We start from the raw sequence: 15,401 nt of genomic DNA on the forward strand, positions 1-15,401 counted from the left end.
CTGGTCAGAATGAGCAGAAGGAGGAGGAGGAAGTAATACTAGGCAACATTTATGGGGACTCACTATGTGCCAGATATTTTCTAACATGTGGTTGTTTCTGTATATTATTATCTCAATTTCATACATTAAAAAAATTTAGTGGAAGTAGTAACTTACTGTTACACAGCTGTTAGGTGGTAAAGTTGAAATGAAATGCTAGGCATTTATAGGCAGTTCACAGTTACCATGCTGTTTCTACCATGATACATTTTTCTACCACACGAATTTTTAAGGTGTGTACAATATTAGCACGTGCAGGAAGGATCAGCCTGACCATTATATTTGTCTTTCTGGTTGGTGAAATGCTAGCAAGTGAGGAGAGGGGTTTGTCTTTATTTCTGCTACTTTTCTATTAGTGTCTAAACTGGTATCAGCCATATTCTTGACATCATACTTTACCCCCTGCTCTCTGATGTCTTCTTTCTGCTTTTTTCATACTTCCTGACATTCACACACAAAACCTGGACATATGAAGACTACACTAATAAGAATATATATTAGTCAGTCTGGGCTGCCATAACAAATTATCACAGATTGGGTGGTTTAAATTACAGAATTGTGTTTTCTTACAGTTCTGGAGGTTGCAGGTTTGAGATCTAGATGCCAGTATGGTGGTTCTAGTGAGGGCTCTCTTCCTGGCTTGAAAGATAGCTGCCTTCTCACTGTGTCCTCATATGGTGGGGGTGGAGTGCTTAAGAGCACACTAACAAGTTCTCTGGTGTCTCTTTTAAGACACTACTAATCCTGACTTACCAGAGTTTCACCCTATGACCTCATTTAACTTTAATTATCCCTTATTGGCCTTATATCCAGATACCATCAACTTGGGGGTTAGGGTTTCAGCAAAGGAATTTTAGGGGGACAAAGTTTAGTCTGTGGCAGAATGTATCTTTCCTTCTGGTCAGAAGACTAGCCATTCTATATGTCTAGAATAAGTTTTGAATTTTTCAGTTTTTCCTCATGAAGGCATTTTCTTCCTAACCAATTTTCCAACTAGAAGCTATTCTGGATACTTGAAGGTGGGCAGAAAGGCTTGTCTTATGATAACTGAGATTCTGTTATGAGTATTACTAACTTTATACTAATTTGATATTAATTATAGTCCTGCTTTTCAGAGTACTGTGTTTTATTTACATTTGAGGTACTGAAAATTCTTACAATAGCAAATTGCAATGTATTTTTTCTCTAGGAACCATCTCTTTTTGCTGTTGCCAAATTGTTAGAAACGGGTCTAGTTAACATGCACCGAATAGAAATTCTTTGGAGACCTCTAACTGGGCATCTGCTTGAGGTAACTTCTTTTTCTTAAATACTGTTTACTTCTTGTTAAGAATAAAGGCCTACATATTGAACTAATGATTCTGGGTAACCATATGAAAAATCAGCATTACCATTATTTTTTCCTTGTACTTATCCCTGTATAATTTATCAATTACTAAAGTTTTACAATAATTGCTTGGTGGAAGAATTGCTTTTGGCTGAAAAATGGGTGATAACACAATGCAGTCTCTGAAGTCTCCTTTAGCTGTTAGCTTGGGACCTCCTTCTTTTGTTATATAGTCTCATGATCTACCTCAGTTTCAGTTCTGAAACTTCAAGGCAATTGGGCTGAGAGTTAGTAGTAAACATTGTATCTTTATAGCCTTTCCTGTGATCCTGAGATAGCTCTTCTGCAAAGGGAAAAACTTTTTTGGTATCACTAATTATAGATAGTACCAGGGAATTTTTATCTGAATTTGTATCTTGTGTCCAAGTTGGAATGATTGGTAATAATGAGCTACTTCTCAGTAACAGCTGCTTCCGTCATTATACGTGTTTATGTATGGCTTAGGTTTAGGTTACCTGGATTCATTTTGTATTTTTTGAGTAAGCTAGGAAAGGTATTATTCTTAATAAGAATAACAAATGTCCTTGTCCTTTTCTTTATTTTTTTTCCATTTTATTGGGATTACTTTTGTGGATTATTAAAGGATATATGCCAATTTCTTTATCATGGACCTTCTCACCAAATAGCACAAAAATAAGTTTTTAAGATTTTAGCACAGTATTCGATTATGAGGATAGGCCTAATTAGGAACTTTGGTGTGAGCTTGCTTTTTTTGTTTACTCTGATGACACAATTTACTTTTATGACATTCTTTTTTTCCTGTGACTTATTTAGTTTCATCTTTTATCTTCTCTCTATTGCTTCCTTTGCCCCTTATACAGAAGGTAAGCTAACTTACATTCTAGATATAATTTTCCATTACTGATGAACTTTTGATGACATTTTTAAAATGTGAAAGAACGGGAGTGTCTGGTGGCTCAATTGGTTAAATGTCTGCCTTCCACTCAGGTCATGATCGCACCATCCTGGGGTCAAGCCCCGCTTTGGGCTCCCTGCTTAGTCGGGAGCCTGCTTCTCTCTCTCTCTCCCTCTGTGCCTCACACTGCTTGGGCTCGCTCTTTCTCTCTCAAATAAATAAATAAAACTTAAGAACAGAAAATGTAATGTTGTAATTTTTCTTTTCTCAAGTTGATGTGTGATACATAGCTTAAGTATACAATTTAAATATTTAATTTTTATTCAATGTTTTGTCCTCAGGTCTGCCAGCATCCAAACTCTCGAATGAGAGAATGGGGGGCAGAAGCTTTAACTTCACTTATTAAAGCAGGATTAACATTTAACCATGATCCTCCACTTTCACAAAACCAGGTAAAAAAAAATTCTTGTTTTTAAAAATAATTCTTAATATAAAATCATCTCCCATATATAATTTTTTCTTAATATAGCAAATGGATGATATTTTGAGAATGAGTTTTGTTGCTTAATATTCTATTTTATATGTAGGCCATGGATATCTTACAGAAGTTGATATGTCTGGATTTTTAGGATTATCTTTATTAAAAAATACAGCAACTTTCTTGCAAATGACAGGGAATTAAAGCTATTAAATTATCTAGAACTAGTCTTCTAGTGCAGAAGTTTCCCTGTTCATGCATTGTTAAAGCTTTATTTTGATGCCCTACTTTATTAGCCTTCTTGGTTTGGTCCTTAACTGTCTCTCATTTTTTCTCTGATTATCCATACATGAGGAGAAAACAACTGCTGGAAGAGACAAGTACCATAAATAGATTTTTATTTTAAAATACTTTTAAAAGTTATTTTATTCTTCCAGAGTTTACTTTTGAATCCTTTGTCCTGACTTCTGTAATCATTCACCTGTATCTTACACAGTTTTTTAAAAGTCTACCAAAGTTCTGGTTTTTGAAGAATGAGTAGGAATGAGGCATTTGATAGGCATTTCCATTGCCTTCATTATCTTACTATATTGTAATTGTGTTACTTATTGAGTACATACGATATGCCAACTGGTGTATTAGCTCTTGGCATAGAATGATAAATGAAACAGAAACGATAAATGTTCTTACAGAACTTACATTTTAGATTTCATACGTTTTCCTATTATACTTTAAGGTTTTTGAAAACAAAACCCTGATCCGTATCCTTAATGTTCAGCTTAATACTTGGCACATGGTGGGAGCTTTAATGTTTTTTTAGTCAGCGAACCAAATAAGTGAGTCCTTGAAGAGAAAAAAGTTAAAAATGAAGCAAGTGCTTTCAGATACTTTTGAAGGGACTGGAACAGAGTACATTTTTTTTTTTTTAACTCCGATGGGTTCCACTAGTTTTATGCCATCTTTGTTCATGTCAACCATACTTAATTTTTAGGAGTATTAAGAATTTTCAATACATGTGATATACATTAACGGAATAAATGAAAGATGATTTTAGAAATTGAGGATTATTTTCCTCTCTCCAAATATGTCTAGATATTAATAGATACATTTTCTTTAGTGAGATTAATTTCATATGGGTCTTTAATTAGTGTCTTTTTAAAAAAAAGTTTTTAATTAAGTAATTAATTTTTGTTTGGGGTCTTCAATGAATGTTTTTTAATGCAGGATCACTCTCCGTTTAATCCAAAATTTAACATGTTGAAAATTGGTTTTTATTTTCTCTTATTTTAAAAAAATACAGAGGACAAAATAAACCTTTGGTGATTATGGTTAGAGAATCACATTCACTGTTTGTTTTAGTAGAAAAGTTTCTGTTTACTATTATAGTCTGAGTGGAAGTGAATTTAAATTTAAAAAGCAACTGGAAAGCCTTTCTGTTTTTTTGAGCCTCTCTTCCTAATTAGTTTCCTGCCCTCCTTTCAGAGGCTGCAGTTGCTTTTATTGAACCCATTAAAGGAGATGTCCAGTATTAACCATCCAGATATCCGACTCAAGCAGTTAGAATGTGTGTTGCAGATTCTTCAGAGTCAGGGAGACAGTCTTGGGCCTGGATGGCCATTAGTGCTTGGAGTCATGGGAGCAATCAGAAATGATCAAGGGTAAGTGTTTAAAATTAACATCCAAAAAGTAATGAAGAGGGACTTTGCCCTAAAGTCTTGAAGAAGTGGTAATTTTTTATGTGTCCTCTTCCTGGCTAAGATCTAGAATCGTTTTTCTTATTTCTACCCCCAGTGACTGTAGTGAATTATCAGGGCTCACCTTTGTTTTGGAAGGATAGAAAAAATTGCTGTTTACTTGACATTTGACATTTATACAGAAATACAAGGTTTATAGGGTAAATGCACCAAGCTAACAAATTTTGTAACACATCGGAAGATTGGGTCTCATATTATTAAATTAAGCACTGGTAAGATGTGAATTAATACTTTAAGACTTCACTGCATATATTGGGAAATCTAAGAAATTACTTTTAAGGGACTTTTAAAAATTTATTGTTCATTGCTTTTCGGCCTTTTGGCTAAGATCAAGTGTAAAAATTTATTCATTTATTTTTTGCCAGTGTATTCTTTTTTTTTTTTTTTTTTTAAGATTTCATTTATTTATTTGACAGACAGAGATCACAAGTAGACAGAGAGGCAGGCAGAGAGAGAGGAAGGGATTCAGTCTCCCTGCAGAGCAAAGAACACAATGCGGGACTTGATTCTAGGACCCTGGGATCATGACCTGAGCTGAAGCAGAGGCTTTAACCCACTGAGCCACCCAGGTGCCCCTGTGCCAGTGTATTCTAAGTCCTGTGCCCTGCTAGTTACTCTGACTACACAGATAAATAGCTCTTGCTCTAAAAGTAAAATCTTAGGAAAGAGGAACAAGGTCTGTAAGTAGAATCCTAATGAGAATAGTCTGTTATCCTGCAAAAGAATAAGATTCCAGTGGTAGGGACGCCTGGGTGGCTCAGTTGGTTAGGCAGCTGCCTTCGGCTCAGGTCATGATCCCAGCGTCCTGGGATCCAGTCCCACATTGGCTTCCTTGCTCAGCAGGGAGCCTGCTTCTCCCTCTGCCTCTGCCTGCCATTCTGTCTGCCTGTGCTCGCTCTCTCGCTCACTCTCTCTCTGACAAATAAAATCTTTAAAAAAAAAAGATTACAGTGGTAGGGGCCTATGTCCCTGGAGGAGGGCAGAGCCAAAATTATGAGGGACCTTATATGCTTTTATAAACTATTTGGATTTATGTTAAGTACATTGAAGGGCATTTTAGGAGTTTTAAGCAGAGGAACAGTGTGATCTGATGTGCATTTGAGATACATTACTGTGACAGCACCATGGAGGGGTGGGTGAGACATGAGAGAACCTGCAGTGTTCTCTAGAAACACAGAATGATGGAGTTAACTACTTAGCAGATTGATTATGGAAGTGAAGGGTGATATAGAAAATAGAATAAGGAATGAATCCTATATTTGTAACTTAGGCAGCTTAATGAATGGTGGTATTATTAGCTAAGTAGTAAATACTGAAGGAAGAACAAAATGGATTTACTTAGCTTAAGGTAGAGTGTTGCAGCAGAGGGAGAGGTCTGTCGAATGTTTGCATATATTTGTCTCACTCTGCAGCAGAACTCATGCTATCTGGTATGCTGACTAGTTGAGTTTTATATGATTGAGGTGCTTGGGCTTATTAAGGAAAATTATTTTTTCTTATTTGTAGTAATAAAATTTTTTAAAGGTTTTATTTATTTGAGAGAGAGCATGAAAGGGGGGAGGGTCAGAAAGAGAAGCAGACTCCCTGCTGAGCAGGGAGCCTGATGTGGAACTAGACCTGAGCCAAAGGCTGTCGTTTAACAAACTGAGCCACCCGGGTGCCCTAAATTTTCTTAAATACTACAAAATACTGAGATGATTAAAGTGGAAAGAGATCAGCCATGGCTTAAATCAAGCTTAAGTATTTTTCTTCTTCCAGTCTACAGTGCGGTTATAAAATAGGACATCATTGTAGGATGAAATTAGTTAGTACATGTAGAACACTTAGGAAGTGCATGACGTAACAAACACTCAATAATAAGTTTTAGCTATTGGGTTGCCTGGGGTGGCTCGGTTCATTGGGCATCCGACTGATTTCCACTTCGGTTACAGTCTCAGGGCTGTGAGATCAAGCCCTGCATCAGCTTGGAGTCTGCTTCTCCTCCTTCCCCTTGCCTGAGTGCACTCTCTTTCTTTTTCTCTCTCTAAATAAATAAAATCTTTAAGAAAAAATAAACATTAGCTATTATAATTCATTTCATTATTATATTTCACCACTAGAATTTCTCTCTAAAATCAGTTACTTCTTACTCTCTTCATTTGAAATTCAAAATGTACACTTTTCTTTTACAGACTAGATGTAGAATTTTAAATAAGATACAGATATAAGGGCGCCTGGGTGGCTTAGTGGGTTACGCCGCTGCCTTTGGCTCAGGTCATGATCTCAGGGTCCTGGGATCGAGTCCCGCATCGGGCTCTCTGCTTGGCAAGGAGCCTGCTTCCCTTCCTCTCTCTCTGCCTGCCTCTCTGCTTACTTGTGATCTTTCTCTGTCAAATAAATACATAAAATCTTAAAAAAAAAATTATAAAAAAAGATATAGATAGAAAAGAATGAGGAACTAATTTTCATTCAGTGAGTAAATTGTGTGCATTTGCATGTGCTAGGTACCATGCTAGGTATTGGGGATATAGTGGTGAGAAAGGAGCTGTGGCCAGTTTCCTTTTCTCATTAATGTCTAAGTTTTGTTTGGCTAGTTGATATGAAATTCTTTATTTTTATTTGTTAATTTTTTCAAGTGTGTGTTTCTCTTTTACATTTATGTAAATACCTAAATACTGTATGACCTGTATTAGGAAGATTTTCTTGTTCAATTTTTAAAATAGAATTTAACTTGGTTAAAATTAGTGTAAGGTGTGTATTTTTACTTACATTGCTTTTAAGTGCACGAGTATAATTTTTTTTCCATTTTTTTCAGAGAATCCTTGATACGAACTGCATTCCAGTGTCTTCAGTTGGTTGTGACGGATTTTCTACCAACAATGCCTTGTACATGCCTGCAGATTGTTGTAGATGTTGCAGGTAGCTTTGGACTTCATAACCAAGAACTTAATATTAGTTTAACTTCAATAGGTTTATTGGTAAGTATTGCTGCCTTTCTTGTGATCATATAATTTAGAAATCATTGTTACGCTATTCAGAGTGAATACTAAGAGAATTGGCTTTTGGCTTTAGAGGGATTGTTCAAATGACTTTTAAGTAATAAACTTTTATTTTGCATGAAGGGTTAAATGACACAACTTAAGAATTAACTTCATTAATAAAATATTTGGAATAATTTTCATATATTGAGCTAAAATTTAGCTTTAAAAGGTTTGTTGTGAGAGGATTTAGTAAACAGTAGTATGTATGCTTGTGTAAAGATTAACTGATTTTTAATATTGTTTCAGTAGCAACATTTCCATATACTACTTATTTAGTAAATAAAGCTCCAATAAAAGGCTTTGCTATATATGCAGGGCTTTGCTATATACACAGTCCTATAGTTTGTCAATGCTGTTTTATTAGCTCTTAGAAGGCATATGTTAATGGAAGAGCTTTGACTGTGGAAGCAGATATACTTGTATTTTAATTCTTTGTGCCTCTTGTTTAATTATTGACATCTTGAGCCTCATTTTACTCATCTTTAATGTAGAAAGTAAAATCTAAGCTAGGATATTATTAATATTATGTAAGTAAACAAATAGAAAGCTGTTCCCAATATAAATGTATTTAAAGAGATTATTTTGACTTTTTAATGTTTATTATAAGCCAGAAGTTTTAAAAGTCAAACTTAAATACCCTTATAAGTAAGATAAGTTACTATTAAATAGGTAATTATAGGAAAGAAAATAAGCACGTGTATAGAATTGTTCCCAAAGAGTAGTTCAGTGTTGATTAAATTACTGCTAGGCGTCACCTCCTGTATTTTTATGGTCACATTTTTATATTTGGCATAATTCTCATTAATTCATACACCACATACTGTGGTTGAGAATGAAGTCATAAGATATATTTGGATATAGTAATTATTCTTATGAAATTATAAAATACCATTAAATGATATTAAGGAATTGTTAATGATTTTTGTGGTGCCATAATGGCATTATGGTTATTTTTTTAAACCCTTTATCTAGTGGAACGAAGTAAATATGACAGAATGTTAATACCTGGCTTTCTGTATATCAGTATATTGATATATTTTCCCCGTTTTTCTCTGTTATTGAAATGTTTCATAATAAAAATGTTTGAAAATATTCACGTTAGCCCATGCTTGTTTCCCCAAACTCTCTGAGATCAGATGGAGACATGTGACAGAGATGTTTTCAGATCTGTTCTACTAGAAAAGAAATTACTGAAGTGGCTTTTAAAAGTTTTATTCTGAAAGGTGAAGCAACCATGTGTTGCATATGTATTTATGTGTTCAAAATAAAATCTGTGAGTGAATGGCGTTTTTCTACTTTGCTTTTTAGTGGAATATTTCAGATTATTTTTTCCAAAGAGGAGAAACTATTGAAAAAGAATTAAATAAAGAAGAGGCAGCACAGCAAAAGCAGGCAGAAGAGAAAGGAGTTGTTTTAAATCGGCCTTTCCATCCTGCACCACCATTTGATTGCTTGTGGTTGTGTCTTTACGCAAAATTGGGTGAATTATGTGTGGACCCCCGTCCTGCTGTGAGGAAAAGTGCAGGACAAACTCTGTTTTCAACAATTGGTGCACATGGAACTTTACTACAGCACTCAACGTGGCACACTGTTATTTGGAAGGTACTGTGGATTAGCTTGAGTTACTAGCTTTTGACACAGATTTTTAAATTTTTCAATTATTCTTGTACCTATTAATTTTTGAAGAAGAATTTCCAGGCGTTTGTGCTTTTGACAATACAGAATGTTAGTTTTGTCATACTTTAAGTTGTATCTCACCCAGAATAAATTACATACTGAAAGCCTATTCTCTCTTTTTCTGTCTTCATCTCTTACTGTCTGTCTCTGATTTCTGCCTTTGCCTTTCCCTTTTTGCTTCCTGTTTTCCCAAAACCACGTAATTTAAATGTAACCAATTGAGAATTTTGTAAATAAAAGAATATCAACAGTAGTGAATTTACTTTCAGGATCACCAAACAGAAGTAACCTCTAATTGGTAAATTCTGTATATTTGTTCATTAAATATACAGTTTCATTTTCTTTCTTTTTTTTTTCTCTTGCTTTTCTTTGTTTTTAAATATTTTATTTTTAAGTAATCTCTATATCCAACATGGGGCGCAAACTCACAATCCTGAGACCAGAAGTCACTTGCTATACTGACTGAGCCAGCCAGGCACCCCTTTATTTTTCTTTCTTGTCCTCTTTTTAAAAACTTTCTAGGGGATGCCTGGGTGGCTCAGTTGGTTGGGCATCCGACTCTTGATTTTGGCTCAGGTTATGATCTCACAGTTGTGAGATTGGGTCCTATGTTTTGGGCCCTATACTCAGCATGGAGTTTGCTTTGAATTCTGTCCCTCCCTCTCCCTCTGCCCCTACCCCGGCTGTGTGCAGGTATACTCTCTCCCTTAAGATAAAATACATATTTTTTAAAAACTTTAAAAACTTTTTACAAAGCCAACAACTCATTAGTGAGGATCCCTTCTTTGCTGAAAGCTCTCCATTTTTGTTCCATGTATTCTATTTTAATAAAAATGTATTTATTGGGGTACCTGGGTGGCTCAGAGGGTTAAGTCTCTGTCTTCGGCTCAGGTCATATCTCAGGGGTCTGGGATCGAGCCCCTCATGGGGCTCTCTGCTCAGCAGGGAGCCTGCTTCCCCCTCTCTTTCTGCCTGCCTCTCTGCCTGCTTGTGCCCTCTGTCATATAAATAAATAAAGTCTTAAAAAAAATTTTTTTTTTAAATCTGTCATTTCACCACTTTTGTGAGTTTCTGAGATCAGTGTTTGACAATAGGCTGCATAGTAAATCTTAGTTGTATTTAACAATTTGTCTTCAGTTTAATAAAAATATTCCAAAATGTCTTCTTAAAAATTAATAATTCATATCCACTAATAAAAATAATTAAAATCCCTTCTCTGTCCTGTGTATTCTGTTTCAACTCCATCTACTGCCTCCTCCTTTTCAGATCACAAACATGCTTAAGCCTTCTTTACCATTTAAAAAAACAAACTGATACTTTCTGATTCCTATTTTCCTTTTAAACAGCTTAATTGTTAATCTTGTTGCCTGCTTGTCAGTGATTCTTTTTTTCTTTCTTTACCTTCCCTGCATTCTCCTGACCCTTTAATATATTTCCAGATTATTCTACTTCAGAGTCTTTTAAACCTTAAAGTAACAGAATCACCTAGAGGACTCGCTCAAGTCCAGATTACTGAGCCACCAGCCCCTGCATCCCAGAATTTCTGATTTTTCTGAGCTGCCCTGGCTTGAGGTCTGAAAATTGCATGTCTATGAATTGCCCGTGTGATGCTAATGCTGTTGGTTCTGAGACCATAATTGGAGAACCACGGAAATTGTTCTTAGGCTATAGGTGGTCTTCTAATTGCCAAGATTTTCACCTTAATTCAGTTCTTACCCTACTCACTTTTATTTTTTTGTAGCATCTACCACTTGATTATTTTCTCCTTGAAATTTCTCTTCCCTTGGATTCTGTTTCACAGAAAGCTTCTGCTTGTCTTTCCAATTTTTAAAAAATTTTTCTTCAGTTCCTTCCCCTGAATCTACTCTTCAAGTCCCAAACACTTCCTGCTTGATGTTTTTCTTTTTTCTTCTTTTTATTTTTTTAAGGTTTTATTTCTTTATGTGAGAGTCAAAGAGAGTGTGAGAGAGAGAGAAAGAGCATGAGAAGGGGGAGGGTCAGAGGGAGAAGCAGACTCCCTGCCAAGCAGGGTCCCTGATGTGGGACTCGATCCTGGAACTCCAGGATCATCACCTGAGCCAAAGGCAGTCGCTTAACCAACTGAGCCACCCAGGCGCCTTCTTTTTAATGTAGGCTCTGTGCCCAATGTGGGGCTTGAACTTGTGACTCCGAGTTTAAGAGTCATGTGCTCTATGGACTGAATGAGCCAGAAGTTCCCTTGCTTGATTTTTTTGAAGCACCTTCATGTAGTCTTGAATCTTCAGTTATAATCTCTCTACAGATGTCTTCCATAATTTATTTTTTGCCTGGACTTCTTAGCTTCATTCCCTTCTTACATATTACCCCATAGATACTCTATTGATACTCCAAATCAATAAGTCTTAGAAAATATTCTATCCAATTTTAAAGTTTTTCATATTCTAGGATGCCTGGGTGGTTCAGTGGGTTAAGCATCTGCCTTTGGCTCAGGTCATGATCCCAGGGTCCTGGGATCAAGTCCCACATTGGTCTCCTTGCTCGTTAGGGAGTCTGCTTCTCCGTCTGCCTACTGTTCCTTCTACTTGTGTGCTATCTCTCTCTCTCTGACAAAATCTTAAAAAATTTTTTTTCATATTCCATAACTTTAAAGATAATACAGTATATCTACTGTTAAAATTTTTCTAGTATTCGGGATTGATCTGTCAGGTATAATTTCTTGTGACAGTTTCTAACTGCTATGCTATTACTTAAGCTATGTTATTTTTCTGTTCATTTTTATAAATATTCAGGTTCTCTTTCATCTATTGGACCGAGTTCGGGAGTCTTCTACCACTGCAGACAAAGAAAAGATTGAGTCTGGAGGTGGCAATATTCTCATTCATCATTCAAGGGACACAGCAGAGAAGCAGTGGGCAGAGACATGGGTTTTAACATTGGCCGGAGTAGCAAGAATCTTTAACACCAGAAGATATTTACTGCAACCTTTAGGTATATATATACATTTTCCCCCTGTTTATATAAGTAATTCATGTTAAAGGAAATTTGGAAAATACAAAAGATTTTTTAAAAATTTATGTACAATGCTACTTCCCAAGAATAATCAATCTTAACTGCCAGTCTTTGTGTATGTGTGGTGTGAGCTATACATGTTTTCATTCATCTCATTGAGAAAACATGTAATGTAACTCATATGGGCTAGGGGATACAGTGATGAGTAAAATACACAACATCCTTGGTATCTTGTGCCTGAGGGAGTAACTGTAATTACACAAATGCAAACTTACTACAGTGATAAATGTTACAAAGGAGTGGTGCTTTGTAAGCTTCTAATACGTAATTGACCTGGCCTCTGCGATCTAGGTAGGCTTCCCTAAGAAAGCAGTATTTTAGCGAGGAGATCTGAGGGGTGAGTAGTATGTTCATCAGGCAATAGTAAGACGATATGCGAAGAGTTTTGCAGGCAGTTGTACAGGTCAATAGTACTAAGATTAAGAAATCCAGTGTGGGTTGTACCTTCACTTTTGATGGTAGTGATGGTGGTGGTAGAGAAAAATGAACAGAACGAAAAATTTTTTTGCTTAATTATGAGAATGTCCTACAGAGTCTTGCATTTTTTCAAGTTATTATTCTACATTTAGCTTTTTTGTTCCTGTTTTTTTCTTTTTTTTAAGATTTTATTTATTTGAGAGAGAGCACGAGAGAGGTCATTGGGAGAGCAGACTCCCCGCAGGGAGTCTGATGTGGAACTCGATCCTGGGACTCCAGGATCATGACTTGAGCCAAAGGCATTTGCTTAAACAACTGAGCCACCCAGGCGCCCTTTGTGCCTGTTTCTGTTAAGGCATGAGTGTATTTATGCTTTTCATCATCATTTTTGTGTAGTGTTCTTCATGCATTTTTCCTTTTTTTTCCCAGAATAATCCATAGTGTCTGATCAATTTTGCATTCCTAAAGCCTAATAATAATACATACGTAAAAATCATAGTTTTTAGCTTTCATGTAAAATTTATAGAAAATGAAATGTACTGGTCTTAAGTGCACAATTGCTGAGTTTTGACAAAATAAGCATCATTTTAAAAAATATTTTATTTATTTATTTGACAGAGATCACAGGTAGGCAGAGAGGCAGGCAGAGAGAAGGGGGGAAGCAGGCTCCCTGCTGAGCAGAGAGCCTGATGCAGGGCTCAGTTCCAGGACCCTGGGATCATGACCTGAGCTAAAGGCAGAGGCTTAACCCACTGAGCCACTCAGGTGCCCCAAATAAGCATCATTTTTAATACTTCCATGATTGTTACATTATTTTAAAAGCTAAAACCTAATAGATAAAGATCTAGTTTTTTAAAAAATGAAGACAGAAGATAGTTTGTGTAGCTTTGATAATGTTTTTATAATTTGAAGACTAGAAAATGTTTTTTATTATCTTAGAATGTTCATATGTTTAATATAACCATGTGTAATATATAATTATACCTGTTCTTTTAGAAAGAGGATTTTTTTCTAGACATAGAGTTAAATTAGTAAAGGAATTCCAGGGTTTTTCCCCTGATTGTATGAAATATTCTGAGATTAAGTCACTGTTCTGGTTCGTAAATTATTGTTTCATCTGACTTTTGAACTAGGATGGCAAAAGACAGAAGTTTTGTTTAGCTGTTTTGATAGTTTTTAGATGTAATATGTCAAAACTCTTTGAATAGTTTAACAAGAAAAAAAATCTGTTTTCAATTGTATATAAATTATACCTCAATTTTTAATAAAAAAGAGTGGAGAGGAAGAGGCATGTAGCTGGTATTATATTTTGTCCTGTTTGGGCAGAATAGTACCTATTGTTTTATTGCAGGACTACTTCGAGCTTTCCTACTAACTGAATGCTTCTTTAGGCGTATGGGTTCATCTCCTCTTTACTTTTTTTATTTTTATTTTTTAATTTATTTATTGGGGGGTTCATCTCCTCTTTAAAAATTTAGTCATTTATAGCCTTTAGGAAGTGAGTTTAAACCTTATTTAAGTATTTCATAGCCTACGTATGTCATCCTACTTTGGAAAATACCTGTTCTTCTGATTTTGGTGTTATTTAAATGCAAGTGTGTGGGGTGCGTGGGTGGCTCAGTTGCTTTTAAGTGTCTGCCTTTGGTTCAGGTCATAATCCCGGGATCCTGGGATTGAGCCCCTTGTTAGGCACCCCGCTCAGCAGGGAATCTGCTTCTCCCTCTCCTTCTAACCCTCCTGCCTGCTCATGCTCTTGCTTGCTTGCTCTTTTTCTCTCAAATGAATAAAATAAAAAATCGTTACAAAAAAAGTACAAGTATATTGGTAATAATCCATGGTATTAAAAGCCATTAGGCTAGATTGCTAGAGGAACAAGGTCATTTTTGCTGGGCTTCATAGGAACAAACTACATGTTTCTATAAAAAGCTTCTATATAAATGTGCTTAATTGGTCATAGGAGTAGAAAAAGAGATTGGGTTGATCAGCGGAAACCAATAACTACCACTCAGCCCATGCTCTGCTGATGGTGGATCAGCAGACTCAGTTTCCTATGAGAGGAAGAAATTTAGACTCATTCTAAAAAGCAGTCTGTTCTTTATGGTACCTTTTCTCCTGGTGACTCCTTGTAATTGGAAATGTTTAAGAAAATTCTGCAACAAAAAAAAAACAAAAAAGGAAGGAAAACCCTGCAACTGTAAGTTACGTAAATATGAAAAAGTGTAGCACTAAGATTTTGAGTATAGCATAGTTTATTTTAAACATTTAGACCTATAAGAACATATTATTCAGTAATAATTTGTAACTTTTCCAATATTTTTAAGAATGAGAACATCTTAAGATTTTAACATTAATAGGGGCGCCTGGGTGGCTCAGTGGGTTAAGCCGCTGCCTTTGGCTCAGGTCATGATCTCAGGGTCCTGGGATCAAGTCCTGCATTGGGCTCTCTGCTCAGCGGGGAGCCTGCTTCCCTCTCTCTCTCTCTCTCTCTGCCTGCCTCTCTGCCTACTTTGATCTCTCTCTGTCAAATAAATAAATAAAATCTTAAAAAAAAAAAAGATTTTAACATTAATAAAGATAGATAGATCAAAGTTGTTATTAAAAAGCTTTTGTTTTGGGATGCCTGGGTGGCTCAGTTGGTTGGATGACTGCCTTCGGCTCAGGTCATGATCCTGGAGTCCCGGGATCGAGTCCCGCATCGGGCTCCCAGCTCCATGGGGAGTCTGCT

At 35.9% G+C, this 15,401-nt stretch overlaps 1 protein-coding gene across 4 annotated transcripts in view; it reads left to right on the forward strand.

Annotated features, from left to right (window-relative positions):
- MON2 (MON2 homolog, regulator of endosome-to-Golgi trafficking) overlaps positions 1–15,401 on the forward strand; it is a 118,197-nt gene that overhangs the window by 61,790 nt on the left and 41,006 nt on the right. For all 4 annotated transcript variants that reach the window (XM_059403601.1, XM_059403602.1, XM_059403603.1 and 1 more), the window contains 6 exons: positions 1,229–1,330; positions 2,624–2,734; positions 4,243–4,418; positions 7,309–7,471; positions 8,843–9,136; positions 11,980–12,178. In XM_059403601.1, coding sequence (XP_059259584.1) covers positions 1,229–1,330; positions 2,624–2,734; positions 4,243–4,418; positions 7,309–7,471; positions 8,843–9,136; positions 11,980–12,178 — 1,045 coding nt within the window. The remainder of the gene's footprint in view (positions 1–1,228; positions 1,331–2,623; positions 2,735–4,242; positions 4,419–7,308; positions 7,472–8,842; positions 9,137–11,979; positions 12,179–15,401) is intronic.

Source organism: Mustela nigripes, chromosome 6 (genome assembly GCF_022355385.1).
Source record: "Mustela nigripes isolate SB6536 chromosome 6, MUSNIG.SB6536, whole genome shotgun sequence".
Taxonomy (NCBI): Eukaryota; Metazoa; Chordata; class Mammalia; order Carnivora; family Mustelidae; genus Mustela; species Mustela nigripes.